The 24473-nt window shown below is 30.7% G+C and overlaps 4 protein-coding genes across 5 annotated transcripts; 1 reads left to right on the top strand and 3 right to left on the bottom strand.

Moving 5' to 3' along the window:
- Positions 1-1095: 1095 nt before the first annotated feature.
- On the bottom strand, positions 1096-4357 carry LOC109808166 (Protein phosphatase 2C family protein). Of its 2 annotated transcripts, none has more exons than XM_020371038.3 (4): positions 4199-4357; positions 1968-3165; positions 1522-1786; positions 1096-1427 (listed from the first exon to the last, which is right to left on the bottom strand). In XM_020371038.3, exons 2-4 carry the CDS (start codon positions 3156-3158, stop codon positions 1300-1302), a joined length of 1584 nt encoding a protein of 527 aa, XP_020226627.1. In that variant the 5' UTR covers positions 3159-3165; positions 4199-4357; the 3' UTR covers positions 1096-1299. The 2 variants fall into 2 exon arrangements, with proteins under 2 accessions (XP_020226627.1, XP_020226629.1); XM_020371040.3 differs by lacking the exon at positions 4199-4357 and adding an exon at positions 4029-4190.
- A 3121-nt stretch (positions 4358-7478) lies between these two features.
- Positions 7479-11727, bottom strand: LOC109809658 (threonyl and alanyl tRNA synthetase second additional domain-containing protein). The gene is made up of 8 exons (XM_020373030.3): positions 11566-11727; positions 11295-11441; positions 11047-11159; positions 10717-10809; positions 10053-10155; positions 9905-9979; positions 8000-8095; positions 7479-7834 (listed from the first exon to the last, which is right to left on the bottom strand). The coding sequence occupies exons 1-8, from the start codon at positions 11647-11649 to the stop codon at positions 7775-7777; spliced, it is 771 nt and encodes a 256-aa protein (XP_020228619.1). The 5' UTR covers positions 11650-11727; the 3' UTR covers positions 7479-7774.
- Positions 11728-12240: 513 nt separating this feature from the next.
- Positions 12241-13272, top strand: LOC109809522 (F-box protein At2g35280). The gene has a single exon (XM_020372856.3). It carries the CDS (start codon positions 12346-12348, stop codon positions 13078-13080), a length of 735 nt encoding a protein of 244 aa, XP_020228445.1. The 5' UTR covers positions 12241-12345; the 3' UTR covers positions 13081-13272.
- A 5278-nt stretch (positions 13273-18550) lies between these two features.
- Positions 18551-20201, bottom strand: LOC109809632 (small ribosomal subunit protein eS21). The gene is made up of 4 exons (XM_020372997.3): positions 20115-20201; positions 19717-19810; positions 19510-19642; positions 18551-18822 (listed from the first exon to the last, which is right to left on the bottom strand). Exons 2-4 carry the CDS (start codon positions 19764-19766, stop codon positions 18757-18759), a joined length of 249 nt encoding a protein of 82 aa, XP_020228586.1. The 5' UTR covers positions 19767-19810; positions 20115-20201; the 3' UTR covers positions 18551-18756.
- Between the last annotated feature and the right edge of the window lie 4272 nt (positions 20202-24473).

The following is a 24473-nucleotide window of genomic DNA, read 5'->3' as shown; positions in this document are numbered from 1 at the left end:
ACAATTTTTTGAGACTCCAAAACTTTAAAAATTCATTCATCTTTAAAATTCTAACTTAATTTTCAATGCTGGAAGTACTTGTATACACTCAAGGTGATAATTGTCTTGAGAGTGATAATTGTCCTTTGTTCTTCCATGTTAAAAATATCCAAAGCTTGATGAAAAACTAGTGGGTTAGACGTGTGTGTCTAATCTATTTAGTGTTTAACTAAAAATATAGAATGATTTGAGAATCGGTGAAACTCATTCTATTTAACTCTTTTTTTATACATATCATTTATTTACAAATAAATAAATAATATTATTTTTTAATTCTAAATTTTTTAGAGATGTTACAATTACATGTTAACATATTATCATAAATACAACATGAGATAGTCGCATGATATTTTGATAGCAAATAAATACATAACAAATGGCACGTAATAGTAAAGATAAAAATAAATGACTTCAAATTTTTAATTAAGAAAGTAAAAGAAAAAAATTATAAAAACTAAAATCAAATTTTATTTATTCACAGAAACTAGAATATATTTAAGCTTTAATTATATATATATAAAAAATATCTTTCCTTAAGAATAAAAAAGATACAAAAAATCATTTTACATGAACATTCGTTAAGTTATCGATTAAACTAATTTGGTTAGTTAGATTATTAATTTACTTGAAAACCAACCAAATCATAATAATTCGATCAATAACATTTTCATTCAAACCAATTCAGATTGATTATAACACCTAAAATGAGCTACATAAGTTTAAGTAACCTCTAAAATAAAAAAAAATAAAAAAAATTGTAAGTCAATAACTTGCTAACTCAGCCTAACCCTTTAGAAGGCGATAGGCCATATGGGATGGTTTATTGGCACCATGAAGAGTAATATTGACAAGCATTTTCAACTAGTTTCTAGCTAATTTAATTTTTTAAGCTAAAAAACTTATTAGATCGTATTAAGAATGTTTGATAAACAAATTTAATTCAATAACTTGTATTTTTTGAGATGCTATTTTTGTAAGTGTTTTGAATTCTATATTTTTATAAACAAAACCTAAAAAAAGTGCTGGGTTAGGAGTTTAATTCTCGAGTCTTGAGTGTGCACATAAAAAACGGTGATACTATTCAGCAATGTTTACAAATGATCGGACCTAATAGTCCTCGTAAAATGCCAATGCCCATATCCATATATACACTTTAAATATAACAACTTGAACCTAAGAAATACTACTTAAACAAGAGCGTCCTGTGAAAAGCTACATAGGTACAGTTTTTTTTTTTTTTTTTTTTTTTTTTGGCGAGTCTTAAATGCAAGTTGATGCCTTTGAAGTCCTCTGATTCATCCCAAGCAAGATCACAATTACGGTCACGTCGTCATGGTACTTCCTTCTCCTCCCAGCTGGTATATTCATCAACTCTTCCATGCTCAGACCTGCATAAGCGTTACTCAATCATATCATATTAAAAGTAAACATCTACATTGAGGCAAACAAAATTAAATTTAGCCTAAGATCTTGAAAATTTACCGGCAGAATCAGCTGCTCTAGCTACAAGCTGCTCTATGAGAAACTTTGCTGGATCACCCAAAGGATTGCTCAAGATATAAGACTCTACAAGCTTTACAGCCTCATCATTGCTGAAGAAGTCAAATAAACCATCACTCCCCACTATAACAAATTGATCAGAACTTGAGATTCTGTGGACATTCAGTGATGGTTGAGTGGATATGTATGGTGGGCTTTTAAGATCACGAACTCGAAGGATTCCCATCAAAGCCTCATTCAGATTTTTCTGCACGAGAATAAAATAAAAAATCAAATCTATGTTTGGTACTTGGACAAAGATTTATTCTTTGCAACAGTCCACTCAGAGTCACAGTTAGTAGCTTGAATTTAAAGGTTTATAATGATCACCTTTACTTGCTAAAATCTTTAGGAAATCTATTGGCTGAAGCGTAAGAGAGAATACCAACCTTTTTCAAGTAGCCAACTCCAAAAGCGCGAGTAACCTTCAGTTTCCCTTTCACTTTTCCTGCTATAACGATCTTGGGATCATCAGGATGATCAGCCAGAAGTCTTGCCCTTTCAACTTCATTGTCAACAGTATGATTATCTGTAAGCTGTATAGCCTTGAGTCTCTCACTCTTATTCATACGGTCAACTGTAGTGCATGTTGCCAATACTGCTCTGCTGTCACCTAGATTAAGTGTATATAAATCATTACCATGAAGAAGCACAAGTAAAACACAAGATCCAATAGAAACTAAATCAGGACGTTCCTCCATTTCTTGCTCAACCATGTACAAGAAATCATTCTCAGCCTGACTAACAGCACGTTGAAGGATATCAAGTACCCCATGTGAAAATGAATCACATGATGCTTCTAACTTGGTAGATGGACTATCCTCTACAAAACATCCATGACTAGAATCATTTATTCCCTTAAATTTTGACAGAGATTGATCTTCGTGATAAATAAGTCTATTATCCAACTTATTACATTGCAGGGATCCACCCAAACCCCCATCATTATAAGCTTCGATGGAACTCGGCTCCAAATCCTCAATTAACTTATTAAAGTAAGATATGATGGTGTCATACAGGGTACCAGCCAGAAAGTCAGCTGCATCTCTTCCATTAAAGCCGTCATAAATTGCACAGAAGAGCCATCCATTTTCTTCAGAACAAACTGCTTGAACTCTATCTTCACCAGCAGCTCCTCCTGCCACTTGAACTTCCGTAGAATTAAGAAAACCTTCACTTCTGGAAGGATCACTCATGGATTTTAGTGTGCAACAGTCATATTCAAGGATATCACTTGTAGTAGAAGGACTGCAGCTAAGGTATGACAAACTACTCGGGAGGGAAGAAGATAGTATGTCCAACTTTGAAAGACTTGGCGAAGAGGTTACCTTTCGAAATGAATTAGGAGAGTCCCAACTTGGAAGGATTTCTTCTCCTATCTTACCATTGCAGATATTTGTATTGGCAAGTGTGGCATTTGCACTTAAGGCTGCACCTGACAAGCAAGAAAAACTACTTGTTCTACGTACTCCAGGAAGGATTTTGTAGCCACTGACAACCTCACAAGGAATGTCTCTATCCTTATTGCTATTGCATTTATAGCCAAAACTTATTTCAAGTTCTCCATCAGGAGTAACCATGTTTATCCTGCATTAAGAAATTCATTCTAAACACTATTAAAACCGGGTATATATATACTTAAAAGCAAATAACTTGAATGATCCACTAGAAAATAGCCATTTTATATATATAACTTGAATGAAAGATTTCCCAGGTTGTGTATGGGCCTCCTATCATCATACAGTTAACAAGGCCCACACAAGAAAGTCATCAAGAAAAAAACTAAAGCTAATAACTATCAGCTCAACAAATAAAAAGAAGGAATTATAAAATATATAGATAACCATCATGATGCTGGGACCAATTTTGCCAATTAAATATATGATAGCATGTAATCAAATATGCAAATTCAAAGGTTTGTTTGTATTTGAGACCAGTAAAGCAGATGAGGGAGAGAAATAAACACAGAATAGGAGAAAAAAGATGGGGGACAGCGCTGGGGAAGGAGGGGTCAGGGGGTAATCTAAAACCTAGCAGCAAGCAATTCCTCTCCTTGCTCACTCACTTACTTTTCAAAGAAACAAAATACCAAGCAAACAAGATAAAAAAAAAAAATTAAAAAAAAAATGACATGAGATGACCGGGCACTATAATGACAGGAATTAAACATGATAGACTTAAAATTTGTAGAATTTTTACTTGAGGCTTTCCAGTGTCAGCATTGGGTTCCTCGTATGACCCGATTATTTATTTTAAAACTTGGATGCAAATCGTTAATATTGTAAAAACGATTATATAACATTTATATCAGAGATTGTCATGAAAAGATTAGCTGTTGTTCTTTATACTGGGACTAGAATGTAAGATCCTCTATCATAATATGCCAATTATCATTAGAAGACAATGAAAATCCAAATTATAGCAACTGCGCAAACGATTGATAATAATACCTAAGAGAGAAAAAAGAAGCCTATTTGGAACCAAATTTGCAGAGCAATATTAGCTTGAATTGGAGGCCAAATATAATATAGATGGGCAGGGAAATGATAAGAATTGAAGCAGAGATGTTTTATATTCCATGAATGCAGAGATATAATAATTGATAAGAAAAGGAACTGACCGAATAGAGATGGATGGTAGTGAAGAGAAGAGAGAATGGAGATGAGAGATGGGTGTATTAGAATTTAGAAATTGAAGTGAAAGTGAGTATATATATAAAGAGAGAGAGAGTGTGTGTGTGTGTGACTTACCAAATCACGAAAGGGCAAAGAAAACAAGTATTTGGGTTGGGTTGGGTTGCGTCAAGTGGAGAATCCTATCATATTTAAATTAGGCTGCTGTTACCCAACACTCATGCCAAATCCCCAATTACTCACTCTCACATCTTTTCCTTTTCTCCTTTACCATCAAACTATTACTTCTATGACTTAGTATTTTTTTTTTTCGTCCCTGTAATTAAAATACATGTTTTATACTATTTTTTAATTAATATTTATTTTTTTCTAATTAATTAGAGTATATGTTTTTTAAAGAATTTATAATTAATTTATTTTTATCAAATTAAGATAACATATAAATTATGTTATCATATATATGAAAGTTATAAAATTTATTTTAATAGCCCCAGGAAAAAAAATGTAAGACGGTGCCAATTATCCTTCATCACCCATTTATTATTTTATTTATCATTCACTAACCCCTTGATTTTTCGTGACTTTCATCACCTTTGTCAACATCACAAATTCTCTTCCCTTGGTTGACTTTACATTTTTTTCTTTTAACTCTTTTATTATGGGTTTGACTATATTTATGTTCCTCCTTTATTATTAATGTGGGGTTTTAGATTATTTAATGATTTCATTAAATAAAATTATTTAAAGATTTTAATTTAATTTTTAATCATGCTCCATGTTCGTACACCCACGAATGCATTAACTCAAAAAGAAAAAATGCTGAATACATTTTAAACAGTAAAAAAGTACAAGATATTTCATGATTTTGAAAACTAAATTAAACAAGTCATTTGACTAAGAATCAATTCTTAATGAAAAATTCTAGATACTCCGAAATCATATTTCCAAAGTTGTTTTGAATTCTTAAAAGATTAATTTAAATTATAAAATATTAAATTAAATAATTAGTTTGTGATAAATTTACTGAAAAGTATGAATATTTTAAAGTTTTGGAGACTTTTTCGGAGGATATAACAATCTTCATTCTCAATTATTTTGATTATCTTAAAGAATTATTTTACAACAAATTGATGAATAATTAATATAATTAATTCAAAATTGGTCAAAATCAGTAAAAGAAATCAATCAAATCTATTTGAACTAGTTTAATTAAAAAATTATTTTTTCTAATTTTTAAATTTTAATTTAAAATATCTTAATAAAAATACATATTTAATAAATATTATAATTAGAATAACTTATTTTTAATATTTGTCTTATAAATATAATTTAATCATTTATGATAATTTACAACTTTTAATATATTTATTTTTTTGTTTTATATTATATTAATTTGATATTTTTTATTCTAAATGCAAATTTATTATTATTAATGGATATTATTATTTTTTATCAAAATTTAAACTTAAATATTATTAAAAACATATAAATAATTATTATTTTATTAATATTAATTTGATCAGGATTAAATCTTATAATCAGTATTTAAAACCATTTCAATAACCGACAAGAAAGCAAGCAAAAAGTAGCAGCTAGCTTGTGACGTAAAAATAGTTGTAAAGCAAAGGAAGGAGGGCATTGTGGCATTGCATTTGCATGATGGTGGATATGAAGAAGGTTGGAATTATGAACAGCGTTGAAGACATGGAAACAGTTAGATTCAGAAACTAAATTCCTGTGCTCCAACTCCAACCAAGCTATAATTCCTCAGCATTATGGATATTGTGTAAGCATTGGAGATTCCAACATCCATGCTCCCACAGATCAGTTATAGTTAGTTGTAATAGGAGCCTCTACTGCTTTCTTCAAACATTGCCACATTTTTTTTAATTAAATTTTAACATTTTAAATAAATTATTATTAGTTTCAAATAATTTCTTATTACAATATAAATTATTTATTATAAAATTAAAATATAATTTTATATGAAAAACTATTTATTTATTATATAAAATATAATTTCATCTTAAGTTACATAAGTAAAAATACTAGTTATAAACTAAACCATGAATAGACAAACCAAACTAAACACCATATAGAGGGTGTTTGGAAGAGATGATAACATCTCATTTGAGTTTTTTTTTTTTTTAAGTTTTGTTTTGGTAAAGTGAAAAGTTGTTTGCATAAAAACTTGTAAGTTGATTTACTACACAAAAGCTATTTTTTTATAGTATTAAGAAAAAAAATCTTATAACCATTTTTTAGTCAATTTACTTAAACAAATTTTATTTTAATAATAATCAATTATTAAAACAATATAATTTTTAGTTTCTCGTGTTAGTTTCTTGTTGTAACATAAAAATTAACTTTTATGGTATCAAAAAAATAAAATCATTTTTCATTCAATTTATCCAAATAAAATTTTATTTTGATTATAATTGATTATTAAGATAATCAAATTTTCACACTGGTTGTATCAAACTTGTATGATATCATGTTACTTTATGGTATGGAATAGGATGCTCATTACGGTGTATTACTACCAAACATATGCATAGATGCTGCCAGTGAATTGAATGGTTCAACATTGGTTCCTGTTGGACTTACTTTTGTACTCATGTGTCTGGATACAGAACATTTCTTCCCAAAATAAAATTCACCAACCAAATTGGAAATTCAGACAATAATAGTATCATAACATTTGAAGATTGGTTCCATCCTATCACACTTTTGACCAAGTAATAATACAGTTAAGCCTTATTTATGGTCCATATGCATGAAGATTGCTGCCACTTGAACAAAAGGGGATGGCGGCTGATAGGTAAAGAACATTATACCTTCCATGCAGATTTTCATGGACCACGTTGCACCCATAATTTTAGTACAAAGAAAAGTATGGACTTTTTTGACTAGGTGCCAAACTCATAAGTGCCACCCATTCAATTTCAATTTTTAGTGACAATTCAGCTTTATGATTAAAAAATGAGAACAGACGGGACAAACAAAGATCAAATCATTATGATCATGACATGCATTAACTCTTGAGAGGAGAAGACAAAACCAAACCCCTGCACTTCAAAGTGAATTCAGATACGGACACTTATCATGTAGTCACCGATCAATATTCAATAAGCGTGCGTTTGAAGCAGATCAAAGGGTGATTAATGAGTTTGATTTTGGGAAGAACATGGCGTGTGCAAGGACAAACGGGTGTGAGTGGTGAGAAAGAAGAGAAAACAGAACAAAATAGACGTAGTAGGCAGCATATATAAATAACATCTGTTATATTTATCAAACCTATCAGAATTACAACCGTCATGTGGTCTTGCCATTCAATGACTACCTAAACCTTTCAGATAACTGTTTTGTTAAAATTCATTATCCAAACAAAGTTTGCCCATGTGGTGGTACCACCCCGACCACAGTTGATGAATGATATTGTGGATAAAAAGTTTCTGACCAAAACACCGTTTACAAATTTATTTAGTTTCCTTCAATGCTTATCTAAGAGTAGTATGGAGCTCAAATGGCATTTACATGAGAGCAGATTCAGCCACGTATCATTAGGATTCAACATTGTAAAAGACTTTTGTCAGCCCCTTCTTCGAGCGAATTTGAGAAACCTGATCAAATACAAATATTACATAAGCATATAACACAAAATTGTTACCGGGCAACCAAATATAACCAGAAAAAAGTCTCTTTTTTTTCAACCAAAGAATAAGTCTCATAACAACCAAGTTTTCATTAATCCAACAATGAATAATTTAAATAAATGGATTTTATACCTTAATTTGTATGATTTCTGAAATGTCAGCAACATGAGTACCACCACAGGGGCAGCCAGGATTATCTCCAATCCTCACTATGCGAGGTGTGCTTTCCTGCGAGAGTTGATGCATCAATATTGAATGCAGAGAAGCAAGAACAAAACCAGATTGATACAAAACCAGATTGATGCAAGAGATGAAACTAACATTGTTCTGTATCCTTTAATATACGTGATCAGCTAATTTCAAAGAATTTCCCAAGTTCTGTTGTCACAAAGCACGACCAACAAGCGAGGATAGTAGTTTGGGCATTGATTTTGATATCATAAAATGGCTTCTAGAGCTATAAATTTAGGTTTGGCCCAATGGGTTGGCTTTGCTAGATTGCAAATAAGGTCAGACTAAGTTAAAAATGATGACCTAAATAGAACTAGGCTATTTTGACTCAACCCGCTAAGTCTAACAGGCCAAATGGACTCAGGTTGGGTTGACTCACTGGCTTACGGATTGACCTGTTAAACTAATAATAAGGGAAATAAATTAAACCAGCATCATTGTCAATCTATAAATCTATAGTGCATTATAAATAATAAAATAAAATAATAATAATAATAGTAATAATAATAATAATAATAATAGTTCACCACCAATTTCATACTTTATAATGAAGCACTGTGAATAAAATACATTGACTGAGACGTGATATATGATGTAAGGCAAAACCGCCATGTTCTTTGAAGTTTAAAAAAAAAAAAAATACAGTTTCTTCGGAAAGAAGTAGGGCGTATATGATTCTCTTCTCATTTACTTTGTCATCTGCTTTTTAAAACAATTCCATAATATTTAGCAATCAATTTCTTATAGAAATCTGTTCAGATTTGAAAATTAATTTCAAAACAAGTGTTTTATAAATAAAAAATAAAAAACAGTCAAGAGATGTTTTCTTAACCCCTTATGTTTTTTTTCAAGTACTCTTTTCAAGTATTCAAGCAACAAACTTTTATAAAACAAAAATGTACTTAAATGGACAAACACATCCAAATATGCTCAGAGGACAAACAAATTTTAGAAATCATAAAACTGTTTTCCAATACATTAAACAAACAAAGCCGAACTCTAATATTTGACACTCTTCAGGTTGGTTCTAATTCTACCCTAGTAAATACATGCACATAGGGCATGCAGGCAGACAGAAAGGCATACTGACTGACACAAATGGCTTGAATGAGAGTTATGACTTGTGAGGACTTATATGAACACCGTAAGCGCAAGTCTTCTGCCCCACAGAAAATTTCAGCATCAAAGACTAATGGAAGAAACTGTATGAGCCGGAATATTCCTGATGCTATACTAAGGAATGCAAAATATGACAGTAAGAGGACATTTGACAGCAAATTTGTTGGGGAAAAATCCCCTTCAAGCAAAAATGAAGATCAAAGGCTAGAACACACAAATAGAACACATATAAATAGCGAAACTTGAGAAACCCTCCCACTCACATAGGGTGGTTTGACCCCATTTGGGTGGTGATTGATTGGTGACCTCCTCTCTAGGTGGTAAATACTTTCATCACAAGTCTCCCTATTTATATGGGATGATATGGCCTTTCATTTATGGCTCTTCATTCACAGTTTTTCGTTCATGACTCTCTTCATTCATGACTCTTCGTTTATGATTTTTCATTTATAACTTGTTCATGACTTTTTATTCATGACTCTTCTTTTATAATTGAAAATTTTGAATTGATTTCTGAACAAAATCTTATTCATTTATCCACAAAAAAAGGATTTGATACACACTGCAAGACACTTGTAAGATAACAAAGTGACAGGCATTATGGTTATAGCGAAACCAACAACTAGTTTAGTGTAAACTATACAGAGGAAATCATTTGCATCAAGCATATATCTTTTATAGACTGACCTTCAGAACATAATCAGGAAGACACCCACCACAAAGCTCAGCGGCTTCGTCATACGGTAATATATCAGCTGAAACCTAAATGGCAAGGTGAAGATTTTCAGAACCTGATGCCACATATAAAAAGCAATTTGTGAACACTGTCACTTACTTTTCCTCCCACGCAAATTAATGCATTGGCCTCAAGCTCTAAATCCTTATGCTTACTCTGCATTTCATTTTGTGAAATTGTACCTTTATATTCAACCCAAGGCCTGGAAACAATACAATAGCAAGTATGAAGCAAACTTCATATCTTTAGAGCACATTTCAATCAAAACAGCAGGAGAGTAGTCAAGGTTTGATCTTTCTTTGAGTAAAGCCCTAAATTGGACTTCTACTTATTATTATGCCATTATGTTACTCTTCTAAAGATTTTTCCACCATACAAGTCCCTCAAAGATCTAAACATCAACATATTCAACCTAATAAAGGTCTGAAGTGGTGAAAGAAGGACAAATTTAGTGATATTTATATCTTTAAGAAACTAATTTAGTGAAAAAATAGTACAAGAGTAAGGTGCACTATGCTAATCTTTGGATGATCAATTTAATCTTTACTGTATTTCAAGTTTTCTAGTAAACCCACACCCACTGAATCGTGATTAATATTATTCTACATCAGCAATGATTTGATAGCAACAATATTTGCTCTCAGTTGGAATATTAAATAAATCACTTTCAAGTCTCGACCTAGTTCAGATTAAGCACCGGTAGCTAAGCCAAACATACAAAACACATAAAAGCATCAAAAGAAGGAAAACAGTATACCCATACCCATCAGGAAAATGGTAAGCTTTGCCAGGCTCTAAATGACCCAATCCTATTCTTGGCAGACAAATATCAAGCAAATGTCCTGCTGAATGCAATCTACGCAAATAAAAAAAAATTATAAGCAGTGAAGTAATCATTCATTCAAAAGAGAATTTCAAAACTGCCTTGCAGAAATAAATTTCAGGCTAGAGAGCCACTTTCAAAAAAAGTATTAAATATAAAGTTGGTAATATCATATGATCCACAAGGGAAGAGCACGGAATAAATGAAGCACAGATGGTAAAGCATTTTCCTTAAAGATTGAAGAATTTCACGGTTTGCAAAAATTTTAACCTGGAGTTCAGTTTTCTCCTGGGCATATCAACAAACAGTGAAACCTCCTGCCCTGTCTCTAATGTAGGCTCAAATTCCCCTCTCATATTCTCAAAGAAACCATAATGAAAAACCTACATCATAATTCATACTCATAACAATAATAATAATAATAATAATAATAATAACTCCAAAGGTGAAAAAATAATCGATAAACCCCAGAGACAGATTTAACAAAAGCATCAGAATTTTGATCTTCCAAAACTTACAATTCCATCTTTGGACCGAACATCAGAAACCACAAATTTGTTGTCTAAGCCATGAATGAGTACAGAGCCAGTATCCGCCGGTTGACCACCTCCTTGCGGATGGAAAATTGTGCGATCCAATATCAAAGCATGTCTACCATCATCCCCCTATCCACTCGCAAGCATGAACAATTTCCTTATTTTCATAATCATCACCCTTTCCCATATTAATCATAACTAACAAAAAAAAAAGGGTGAATCGAAAAACTAATTAACAAGAAGCAAAGCAAACCCTGGAGTGAGATAATAGTGTGGCACCGGATTGGAGCCTCCCCATGTCATCATAGTATTCCAGCTTCGTGGGACTCTTCTCCATGCCCTCCACCCAATCTCTTTCAGTTTCCTACTACAATTGTTGGCGGCGTCGACTTAGTCCTTTTAACACGTGCCACGCACACCCACACACTCATTACTTTAATTTTATCATTTCCACAAAATTAAAGTATGAAAGATTACAATAACGTGATATATAAATTATACTGTTCCGCACTCTAACAAGTGTGGATCTAGAATATTTAATATAAAAAGTAAATTAATAAAAAAATTTAAAAAATTAATCATTCACACTTAAGCAAGGTGAGGTTCGAATCCTGCCTTGTGTATGCAGCCGCGTTAAATCTTGGGACCAGCTATCCCACCCTTTGAAGTGCCTCCAACGTAGCGAGGAGATTAGTCACTGCTATCGGCGGTAGATACTCCAGGAACGAACAAAAAAAAAAACAATACAAAAATTCACTTTCTCCTTAATATAATCAAGTAATAAATAAAAGAGAAGTAATTAATATTAAGAGATGAAAATAGTATTTATGTTTATTACAAAATTTAGACAAGATATATATCCATGAACAGATAGATTCTAATCCCTTCAAAAAGATAGATTCTTTAATGATTACGTAACTGATTTTGCCTCCAAAAAGATAACACGTAAAGTATTATGATTTGGTCCAAGGGAGTTCTGCAGCTATATATAATGAGAAAGCCTCCAAAAGATTGAGGATTTCAAAGTTTATGAATGGGTCATTTGAGAGTGCAGAAAGAAAGCAATAAGAAACAGCGAACAATAAAAAGCATTCCAAAGGAGTTGCTAGTGGAGATTTTGGCCAAGGTGGGAACACGCTCCATCGTTGATCTCTGCATGGTCAAACCATGTTGCAAAGAATTTCTTGATGCTGCGGAGGACGATCATGTGTACCGTCACGTCTCCATGGAGAATTTTGCATTGGTGCCGCTTCCGTGGTTCACCAGAGAGAAGGAATCGTCGTTTCTGAAGCGTTGCAGGGAGAGTGGTAACTCGGAGATTGCGTACCGCGAAGGGATGGTTCAATGCTTTAGTTCTTCTTCAACTCTTAAGTTGGGTCTCCAGAATTTGAAAAAGGCGATGCTAGAGGGTCACCACGAGGCCAAATACGTTTACTGCATGCTTTTGATGTGTGGTGAAGACGAAGGAGAAAGGGAGGAAGGTTTTCGTCTCTTTTGTTCCTTGGAAGCGTCCACTTGCGTTGGAAGATGCAGAAAGAGAGTCAAGTCTTTTGTCCGAAGCGTGTGGGTCAGAAACAACCCTTTGCTTCGGAATCATAACTTGTCTTTTTGTTGTTCTGGCACGTGCGGTGGTGAGAGGCTCAAAAAACTTTCGACAAGATGGTCATGGCCTCAGGATGATGAAGATGTTGCTAGCATTGGAGTTTCATGTCAACGTTGTCGTACGGATCATGAACTTGGTTTGTTTTGTAACATATTTGGTGTCTAAGTTAAATTAGAATAGGAAAACAAGTTCAAATATTCACTTCAATTTTTCTTTCTCTTTTCAACTTTTAGTTTCTGTTTTATTTTTTTTCCCTCCTTTTTCTTTCTCCTTTCAAGTTTTGTATTTCTTCCTTGTATAAGTCTTCCAACTTGATTATAAGATAAAAAAATATGGTCACTTTTTATTTGTTCATTATTCTGACATATACATCCATTTGGAATCTATCAATCTAAGAGTTCTTGTTGAGTGCTGATATGGTGTCAATCAAGCTTTCTATCCTCATATAAAAACTTTCCTTCATTAATAATTTATCATGATCAATATTTGTGTATTTTATATTGAATGACATGTGATTAATCATCTAGGCATTTTTCTAAGATATTATATAAGTGAGATTTCAGGGGTTGAGGCTAGTCTTATGCAACCAGGGAATTTTTTTGGAGTTTATAGAATAAGAGTTGTCTATATTTATTATTTAGTATTTTATAATGTTTCAAACAAGATTGCTTCATAAAAGAATATATATGAAAAATTGGGGTTTCAAATCTTATTGCATTTATTAAAATATACTAACAGGTTTTCTTTTATAAAAAAAAAATCTAATCATAACTTTTTAATATTAATAATTTTTGATTTGTGATTTTTAATTTACTAACAATATAAAAAATTACTTTAATTGTAATGAAAATTAAACTATTTTATTAAATTATTTAAGTGAAGGAAATATAATTTTTTTCTCAATAACATAATAATCTTGATATTGCGCATGATTGATTAGTCAACTAAGACTCTTTTTTTCAGATCTTAAGCATCAGTTGAATTTCATCTCTTACAATTATATTGTATTCAATATTTATTTTTATTAAATAATTTTTAAAAATAGTAAAGAAAATGCGGATTTTTTTTCTTGCAACCCATATGATTTATTCTTTATTATTACATTTTTATATATTATATATAAAAGAAGATTTTATTACAGACAGATAATATATGATATCACCATATTCATTTTTCCCACCTAAATTTCACCAATTTTTTTTACTTCCTAAAATATATTATTATATTTATTTATAGTAATTAAGACATAACAAGTATATATTTTAATAAAATTTATCAATTAAATCATCAAATTTTGAACAGATTTTGATTTTATATAATATAATATAGTATTTTTATTAAAATTTAAGGAAAGTTTTTGTAATTATAGTAACTTTGTTTATTATTGCCATATAAGATTTTACCGTATGGTACCCTTTCAAAGAATTTCTTTTTCGAGGAATATACTGCATTACTGCTATTCAGAACAATAATCATACTACGATACCGTAAAAAAGTCATCCCAAATTTAAATAGTGTACAAGTCTGGTGCGGTTCAGAAAGACAAGTCTCTGATTGAAAGACAATTCCAAGCAAAATATATACTCATGAAAAATTGAAAGAGGTTCAACCTGAGTTTAGGGCTACAACTGATTGTCATGCATCATTGACACTGCAAGAATATTCTATTTGCACCTACAAAGTGGTGGAAGACATGACCTTTGGGGAAAAACCAAAAGTAGAGTTTATTGTGATGTTTAATAGTGACAATCATGATATCAAGTGCAAATATCTATTTATTTGAATTCCTGGGCACTGTGTGCAGGCATGCACTTGTTGTGATGGGTATAAAAAGAGTTAAAGAAATGCCTTCTATTATGTTTTATTGAGCTGGAGTAAAAACATTATAAAAAAAAAAGTACACATATATTAAAAGTAGTTATGATGTCAAGCAGTTGAAACCCCAAATGCAAAGATTTGATGACATCTAAGGATTTTCATTAGGTTGGTGAAATTGCCACGGAATATGAAGATACAGCTGATTTTCTTTGAAAATTTTACAAGAAACAAGGACCAAATTAAAGATAATAGTTTCTCATAATAAACAGTATCAAATATCCATATTGCCTATCCCACTTGTAATGAAAATGACACGTGTGTGGTCAATGACAATCAATATCATTCGTAGTCCAAATGTAGTATGAGGTGAAGGTCGGCCCTACTCAAAGAGGAAAGTGTCTATCCTTGAGCAAACTGTAAAAGTTCTAAAAAGAGAAAGAAAAGCTTGAAATCTACTCAAATGCAACAAAAGGTAATACTTATAGATCTCTTTTATATAATCGTCTAATTATGTTACTTGTGTTAAATGGAGTGCAATTTATTTTTGTCACTTTCATATACATATCGGTTCATTAATGCTAAAATATTTGTGTCCTTTTTTGGTTTTTCAAACTATATATCATTTTAGTAAGGAAGGTCATGGCAAGATTTTCACCACAGATAGAAGCAATTGTGTTTCAATATTATCAAGTTTCCGGTTAAGTGGAGTTCTTTCTTTCACTAATGTTTATGATAATTAATCTAACATCAAATATCATGCGTAAATTTATTTAATCTCTCAAATTTAAAATCTTTATTTTTAAGTTCTATAATTTTTAAAAATTTTATTTTAATCTTTTAATTACTAATTAATAACATATCTGAAAGTGATAAATTGAGACAATTATGTAATATGATGATTTCATTAATGGAAACATTAGTAAGTAAATTTTATGCAATAATATTTAATAAATTTTTTTAATAAAATTTAAGTATTAGAACTAAAATATATAAGATTTTTTGAACTTAAAGAACTAAAAATAAATTTATCTTAAATTTGAGGAACTAAATATATATTTAAACCTACTTCTTTTGAAAAATGTATAAGAATACAAAAGGGTATATTTTGGGTATAATTAAAGGGTTTTCTTTTTTGTATAAATAGACATGGTTTTCTTATTATATGTTTTCATATTGATGTTCAGGATAATGGTCTCGCAATGAGAAAGATTTATCTCATTCATGACTCGCGTATATCTGGTTGATTACAAATCCTATCCGGTGACAATAATGTATGAAATTGAGAACAAAAGTTATAGACATTGTGCTGCAAATAAAGTAAAACACCTAGTTTAAATAAATATATAAATAAAATAAAATAAAAAATAAAAAAAAGCTTCATTGTTACGTGCAAACCCCACTTTCACGATCAACTTGCTATTTTTTACGTTTTTCTTGTAACCTTTAAACTCCACTCAAATTAAAAGAATTATTTCTTCATCTTTTGTCGTCGATCACTTGCTTTTTGTTATTTTTTCTTTTGGGTCTGTTTTGCGACATTAATGATATCACGATGTAAATCGTACCATAAACAAATTCCTTATTCTCGACCATCCCATTGATCCCAATGTAATTTGGTAACATAATGGCTTTGTACACATTGATGTAAACAAATTCCAATATCAAAGCATGTCTACGATCATCCCCTATCCATTCTCCGTCACAAACAAATTCCAATTTTCATAAGCATGTCTACAGGGTCAGCACGAGGCCAAATATGTTTATTGCATGCTTTTGATGTGTGGTGAAGAAGAAGAAGGAGAAAGAAGAATGGAAGGTTTTGATCTCTTTTGTTCGTTGGAAGCGTCCACGTGCGTTGGAAGATGCAGAAAGAGAGTAAGTCTTTTGTCCGAAGCGTGTGGGGTGAGAAAATAACCCTGTGCTTCGGAATCATAAGTTGTATTTTTGTTGTTCTGGCACGTGCGGTGGTGAGAGGGTCAAAAAACTTTCGACAAGATGGTCATGGCCTCAGGATGAAGATGTTGGTAGTATTGGAGTTTCGTGTCAACGTTGTCGTACGGATCATGAACTTGGTTTGTTTTGTAACATATTTGGTGTCTAATTAAGTTAAATTTCTCTTCAAGAAACAAGAGGAGAACCAATCAAGAATTGGAATAGGAAAACAAGTTCAAATATACATTTCAATTTTTCTTTCTCTTTTGACGTTTTAGTTTGTTTTATTTTTTCCCCCTTTTTTCTTTTGTATTTCTTCCCTTTTATTTTAGGTTCACGTTTTATTTGTTCATTATTCTAACGTATACATCAATTTGGAATCTTAAAAGGTGTACGATGTTGGGAGTATTTGTGACTTATAAACAAAGAGTATTTCTTAAACTTTGTTTATATAAATTTAATAATTATGATCAGAAGAAAAGATATTCAATGAATGATATGGTTAGACAATTTTTCTGAAAAATGAAGAATTTTTCGCATTAAAAATATGTTATAAAAATGATTGTTGTTATAATAAATTATCAAATTTATTAGTTCTTGTCGAGTGTTGATATTGTGTAAATCAAGATTTATATTCTCATAAAAGTTTTCCTTTATTAATAAATTATATCTTGATCAAGATTTGTGTATTTTATATTGATTACCGCCCACCCCGCCCCTAAACCCTCCAGATGACCCTGCCATCAGTGAGAAGACGTCCGAGGCGATGGCGACGGCACTTCCTCCCTCCCCCCTTCTCGAGGGCTTTTCCTCCTCTGTCGAGCCTTTTGAACACGGCGTTGCGCCCTTTCCTTCCATTCACAAAGGGAAGACTCGCGCCCAACCCCATGCCTCCGTCGTCCAACCCCTGCTTCGCTGATCTCTTCCCCTACCAAAATCTGATAAGGAACGGTTGCTTCAAGAAGCCTCACCCCGCCCCTAAACCCTCCAGATGACCCCGTCGTCAGTGAGGAAGACGTCCGAGGCGATGGCGCGACCCTTCCTCCATCCCCTTCCCCCTCCCCAAGGGCTCTTCCTCCTTTGTCGAGCCTTTCGGAAACGGCGTCACACCCTCTCCTTCCATTCACAAAGGGAAGACTCGCGTATAACCCCGCGCCTCCGTCATCCAACCCCCGCTCCGCTGATCTTTTCCCCCACCAAAATCTGGTAAGGAACGGTTGCTTTAAGAAACAACTCTTTCTCTTCTTCAAGCAACTCATATTGTCATTTCAGAATCCTTTAGTAATAAGAAACCAGGACTTAAGTTGCTTCATGGAACAAGAAACTCCCATTAGAATTGCTCTTAGTGAGGTTAGATTACCTAAGTCCTCTATTGATATGCCGAGTAACTGGACTTTAGCACCAATGATTATAAACAAGCATTCTATTACATCGCTCATCTCCAGATTTAATTTTCATGAAGTGTGCTTAATATCATGTTCCTTAATCTTGGTACATTTCGTGTGTATCCAAGCTTGCTCGATTCCAACAATGCTGCACAGAACAGTTTAAGATTAAATGGTTTGTTTTCAAATAATGAAACGAATTTGTAAGGGGTGACCAATCATCGATGTTGCTCGCCTTATATGAATTCTTTTTGATCTACATTTTAGAATGAACCGAAAACATCACACATGCATGTTCAGCATCATTTAAAAACACTAACGGCAAGGCAAAATTGGCTTAACGAGAAACTAATTATATACGCCAATGCAGCGTAGACAAGTTTTTCATCGAACACTCAAAAAACCACTAATGCCATTCGTCTTGGTGCACAATTCTTCAAGTTGTAGAGAAGACACAATCATAATCACATCCACAAGCTAAACAAAAGCCAAACCAAACCGATACGAAACGCTAACATATTCATATAAATCAATGGAAGGAATTGGAGTAAACAAATACTTCTTAATGCAGTGTCAATCAATCAAAAATCAGCTTTTAGCTGAAAAAAACAAATGTAAAATTTAAAACTTAATTACCAAAGTTCCACAATCATACTATAAATATCTCCAGAAATCGTAGAACTTCAGACAAGAAATTAAATCACTTTTACTGTTGCTTAACTTCTGCTTTCTTCTTCTGCCACAACCGATCTAGTGCACTGTCAGCATCTCCCTGAAAAAGAAAGCATAAAATCATTAGGTTAAAAATCGAAATCGCGAGTAAATTATATATCTCGAAAACATCTATGCATGTGCATAAGCCTCACAACAATAAAAGCATATAAAATTGAACATAAATTTCCAGCATGCATGCAAATAGAAACAAACTCCAAGAAACACGACAATCTACTCCACTGCTAATCATTCATATCACTCTATCGCAGCTTCATCCAAGCAAAAAAGAGGTATATAAAATGAGATAGAGACTACACAACCAGAAAAGAAAACCAATTGTTATATGCAATCCCCAACCCCGACCACGCCAGTTTAGTTATTTTTGAAGGATATGCAATGGTAATAAACAATGCTTATGGAGTTATGCAACATGAGCAAGCTGCTCAGGTTAAAAATTTGGTGTGGTGTACTAGAGATACCAACAGTAAAAGGTGCTTATTCTAAAACATATTCCACTAACCACAACTTCAAAATCAGATTGGGCAAAAGCACAATTATAGCAAAATCAACCAATATACAAAATGAATGTGTAATGCTACTTGTCATTCGAAGCTCTAAGTTACCAACACTCCAAATAGTTACTTTAAAAAAGCATTTTACGATTACTTGATACAAATCCTTTAATAAACCATAATGCAATACAGTAATGCTTCAGAAAAATGGTAAAAAAGAAAAGCATAAGGACCTGTGCTCGGACGAAACCAGAGAGGGCAAATGTGGAAAAATGACCATTAAAGACACCATTCTCATCCAAATGGCCAATGTTCATCTGAACTGAGGCATGGTCCTTTGCAGTTATCAATCTATTAGTGGCAGAGCTGCAATGTACTTGAACATCAGTTCAAATTCCACAATTCAAAAACAAGCTTAACAACTTCAAATGTATATATACCATTTCCTAGGAACGTATAGTTCAGTGAGCTTTCCCTCCTCGTTCTGCATTTTCTATACCAGTGTTTAAGCCTCGTCGTCGAATATATAGAAACCTAAATCAGACACATTAAGTCATTAAGTCTTCTGCGATTGAATAAAACGCTGTCATGAGAAATAATTTGTGATTCAGGAAACAGTTTCTTTTCAAATTCTATATTAAAAAAAAAAAAAAAAAAGTCTCAGAATTTTACGTTAAGTATATCCAAATTCTACATTACATGAAACAAAAACAATAAACAACAATAAACAGAATTAATCGCACAGACAATCAGAGAAGCACACGGTAAATAAACAGAGAAAAATTGAGAATGTTAAAGAATGAAAAGTAGTGAAAGGAACAAAAGAGAGAGAACGAACCGCGAGACGCGAAAAAATCAAGGCTCTGGGTAATACGATACGACGGTTTCAAATAAAGCTCAAAAACCTAACTTCATTGGGGTTTGGGCCAGGTTGGATTTTATGTTAAGCCCAATTTAAGGCCTTCTTATTTCCGATGTTGATTCAAATTTAGGCCCACCAAAAACATTTTGTTTCAACGAACCCAAAGAAGATTACATGTTAAATTTATGAAAAAGGCACTATGTGCCTCCGTAAAAATAAAATAATAAATTAGTGTTTTAAAAAAAGTGGGTAATTATTATTTTTTAAAAGAGTAGTTATTTTTTTATATGTGTATTGTTTCTATTTTATCCTTAAATATAAATTAATAAAAAATATATATAATATAAGAGTATAATTATCTTTGAAAATGTAGACATAAAAAAAATATTAAAGTAAGCAGTTATTATTTTTAAAAAGGATATTTTTTTTGTATATATACTATTTCTATTTTATCCTTAAGTATAAATTAATGAGAAAAAATACAACATAAGAATATAATTATCTTTTAAAATATGGACATCAAAAAGAGATATTTCTTTTATATTATTATTATTATTATTATTATTATTATTATTATTAATTATTACATGTATGGGTTAAATATTTATTATATATAACTAAAATTTATAATAAATTAGATATACAAATAAATATTATATTTGAATGTATAAATTATATTTAAAATTTGTATAAATAAGTATTTTTAAATATATTAAATATATTTTAGATTTATAATAAATAATTTATATTATAATACAAAATTATTTTTATTTGTTAGTAATTTATTTTTAAAATATTGAAATTTAATTCATAAAAACTTGAATTAGAAAAAATTTAAAAAATTCTTAAAATTTTTCTTATAAGATAAACTACTAGAAAACTATTATGTAATAGTCATTCATATTTAATACATAACGATAATCCCTTGAAAAAAAATCTTTATTATGTTTTAAAATAACTGCATTTAAAGGTGTAAATTTGAGACAACATATTAGTGAAAACACTTTACAACTTTGCCTTAACAAATTCAAACTAGATTAGTCAATATCTACTGTCTTTGGTTGCCAGAAGAGAATGTGAAATGATGGAATTTACTGACGAGGAAATAAGATGAGAGGAAAATACTAATTATGTAGTTTTTTTCAAAAGAAAGAAAAGGAGGCAAGAGGAGAATAAGGGTCCTTTTGTTTGGTTAGCAAAATATAAAAAAGAAAAAGAAAAATATAGATAATATAATTTTATATCTTTATAAATATTTAAGTAAAAAAAATGAAAAGTAAAATAAGATATTAGAACGATTTGGTAAACATAATTAAAAATTATACAAATAACCTTTTTTTTTTAATTTTTCAATATTGGAAGGGAGAAATAAGAAGAAGAAAAAATTGACTCATATTTTTCTTTCTCTCATTTCCACATTTTTTAAACAAATTATATAAAATAAAATTGTTTTATCTACTATGCCTCCAACTAGAGGTGGATATATAGGTTACGGTGTGTAGGTGGATCTGTTTATAGCCCATATTCTAATTAAGCAGACTTCCGACAAAAGTTAATCCATAAAAAATATGTATCGGTTGACATATTTAGAACAATTTTAATGTTTTATTTATATTTCTTAATATATTTTTTTTCAAAAATTTAATATTGTAATTTTGGTTCACTGAGCTAATTCATGGACCAACGCAGATCAACAATCATATTGACCCATTTACCCAACTCATTTGTTTGTTGCGCTACGTGGACTAATCTATCTATTTTATAGTCTTAGCTATAGCTTTAATTGAACGCACTATTAAAGTGCCCAAATTTGATCCATCGGTCAACAGACAAATTATCAATTTTAGCTAACATCAAGCTTAATAACTATTTTTTCTTTCTTTCTTTCTTTCTAATCAACCAAATGTTATGATCATAGATTTCTGCTACTCGCCATCATTTTATTCCCTGAGACAATCTTTGCTCGTAGACGAAATGTGATGATAAATAAATTAATACTATATTTTTTATACTCGAGAGAAATAAATTTAATTTTGATATTTAGTCGAGTCAATAATATATATTTCAATAAGAATTTGATTTGAATATATTTACTAAATTATCGTGTATGATAACAGTTATATCTGATTAACATGAAAATTAAATCATTATTAAATAATTGTATATATGAATAATTGAACATGATAACGATACATTTCTTTGCCACTAGCGATAATTAAAAATTAAATTTGTAAATATTGGGTAAAATTATTGTATGTGGAAATATGTTTTGGTTTTCATTTAGGTAATTCTGATAATTTGGTAATGGATTATTGGAATTAATTTGGAACAGCTTATGCATGGTTGTGACAATGACGTGCATTACATATTCCAAATCCAAAACTATGTATACAACTTTTTGGAGCTGTAAAGGGCGTAGAATAAGGAAGGCCCTTAACGAGTGGCCAAGAAACGTCGTCATTTTAAGTCAAACTGCAGATGAGATGACAGCACACGCGGTTGCATACATCCAAATGAACAATGAAACATGCCACTAGCTATATATTGCGCTATTTATTCTAAATCTATTTTTTTCACTTATTAATAATTATAATAATTATTGTTTAATTTAGATTATTAATTTGTAATTAGGAAGTTAATTATAAACATTTATCAAATGAACACTTCTATAATAAAAAAGTATTTGTTTGAATTGTCATTTCCGTTAGATTTAACTTTTTTTAATTTACTAAAAAGTATATTTAACTTTTTAATTAAGTAGTAGTGTTTGATAAATAAGTTTTTTTTTTGGTAATTATAAGATACTCTTTCAAATAAATTTTTGTAAAAATAATAGTTTATAACTTCTTTTTACTCAATATTTGTCTTTAAAATATTTATTAAATTTCCTTTCTATCTTTTATACATAAGATATAACTTTTTCTTTTATTATAACTCTTATTATTAATATTATTATTCAACTATGACTTTATTATTGTTAGCCTTTTTTATATAATTAAGGTAGGATTTTATTATTTTATACAGCTTTTTTTTTTAACGTAAGGTGGGATTTTGTATTTTATTTTTACTTTTTATTATATAAGATCAAAATTGTTAATATTGAGAGTTTACATAATTTTATTTAAGTATCTTGTAAATTCGTAAGAGTCTATTTAATATAAATAAATATTTATAACATTTATAAAAAAAATGTAATAACTCAACATTTCAACTCCATGTTAGAGTAAAATAATAAATTACAATATTATTAAAATAATAATGTTTAGATACAATTTCTTAAAATAACAATAAATAAAAATATTAAGAAAAGGTAAATGTCTTCAAATTTTCATGTTTAATCCTCTAATAATGTCATATTCAAACGGGAAAAGAACCTTCACCACGAGAACTTTGGAAATCCATGCCACAACCTTAACCAAAACCAAAGAGAAATCGCAACCCTAAACCTTTACCATGAAGATAGCCGGAAAGAACAAACACTCAAATACAACGAACACACAGATGAGAACGAACGCGCGGAGAGAACAAATGCACGCAGATAATGAATGCATGTAGTAAGAACAAACCTGTGCGGAGAGAACCACTATATATAACGCAATTGTGTGCGGAAAGAAATGCAAAGAGTGGGAGAGCGAGTTGCGTTTATGTGAACTCTTAGAAATCCTAAGTGAAACGCACATTTTTGGATTTTTTTAAGTGAGCCCTATAGTCTTGCAAATTTGGAACAAACCCGCGAGATTGAGCAAGATTATTAAAAAACTGAGTTTGCTTTCGAGTTATAGAATTGAACAATCTCATAAATTCGGTAGTTATTACTAGAGATCGATAACCATGCATAATATATTGAGTATGATAAATGAGAAGTTTATTTTATTATTATTTTAATATTTTTGTACTACAATGTTTGTTTTAACCATTACTATTTACAATATTTATTTTATTATACTTTAAGATATCAATATTGATAGATAATATATTTTTTTAATATTTTTATATTTTACCATTTATTTCAATTATTGTACTATTTATATTATTTATTTTATTATTCTGAACATTATACTTCAAGACAAATTAATATTATTTCACTAATTAACATAATGAAAATATAATGACTACTTAATTAAGTGCATGTTATTTTTAATTTATTTTAAAATTGATTGGAAACGTCTTATGACATAGTATAAGACCAATAGTATAATACGTAGTATGAAAAAAATAGTTGAAACTAAAAATATATATTTATAAACTATAAGTAAAAAAAGATTTTTAAAATTATTTTAAAAAAGACTAAAATTATCAATACCCCCGAGACATTTCATCAATAAAAAAATATAC

Source organism: Cajanus cajan, chromosome 5, assembly GCF_000230855.2.
Source record: "Cajanus cajan strain Asha chromosome 5, NIPB_CcT2T_4, whole genome shotgun sequence".
NCBI lineage: Eukaryota > Viridiplantae > Streptophyta > Magnoliopsida > Fabales > Fabaceae > Cajanus > Cajanus cajan.
The sequence above is the reverse complement of the archived record's forward strand: the minus strand, read 5'-3'. Positions and strand labels throughout refer to the sequence as shown.

Coding starts and splice junctions, on each gene's coding strand:
- LOC109809522 (XM_020372856.3), top strand. CDS start 12,346: ATGGGTCATTTGAGAGTGCAGAAAGAAAGCAATAAGAAACAGCGAACA.
- LOC109808166 (XM_020371038.3), bottom strand. CDS start 3,158: ATGGTTACTCCTGATGGAGAACTTGAAATAAGTTTTGGCTATAAATGC. Junction 1,787..1,967: donor GAGTTGGCTACTTGAAAAAG/GTTGGTATTCTC, acceptor ATTCTCGTGCAG/AAAAATCTGAATGAGGCTTT. Junction 1,428..1,521: donor TAGAGCAGCTGATTCTGCCG/GTAAATTTTCAA, acceptor ACGCTTATGCAG/GTCTGAGCATGGAAGAGTTG.
- LOC109809632 (XM_020372997.3), bottom strand. CDS start 19,766: ATGCAGAACGAGGAGGGAAAGCTCACTGAACTATACGTTCCTAGGAAA. Junction 19,643..19,716: donor CTATACGTTCCTAGGAAATG/GTATATATACAT, acceptor AGTACATTGCAG/CTCTGCCACTAATAGATTGA. Junction 18,823..19,509: donor CTGGTTTCGTCCGAGCACAG/GTCCTTATGCTT, acceptor TTTCTTTTTCAG/GGAGATGCTGACAGTGCACT.
- LOC109809658 (XM_020373030.3), bottom strand. CDS start 11,649: ATGGAGAAGAGTCCCACGAAGCTGGAATACTATGATGACATGGGGAGG. Junction 8,096..9,904: donor TTCCTGATTATGTTCTGAAG/GTCAGTCTATAA, acceptor CAACTCTCGCAG/GAAAGCACACCTCGCATAGT. Junction 7,835..7,999: donor CAGAAATCATACAAATTAAG/GTATAAAATCCA, acceptor GTATTTGATCAG/GTTTCTCAAATTCGCTCGAA.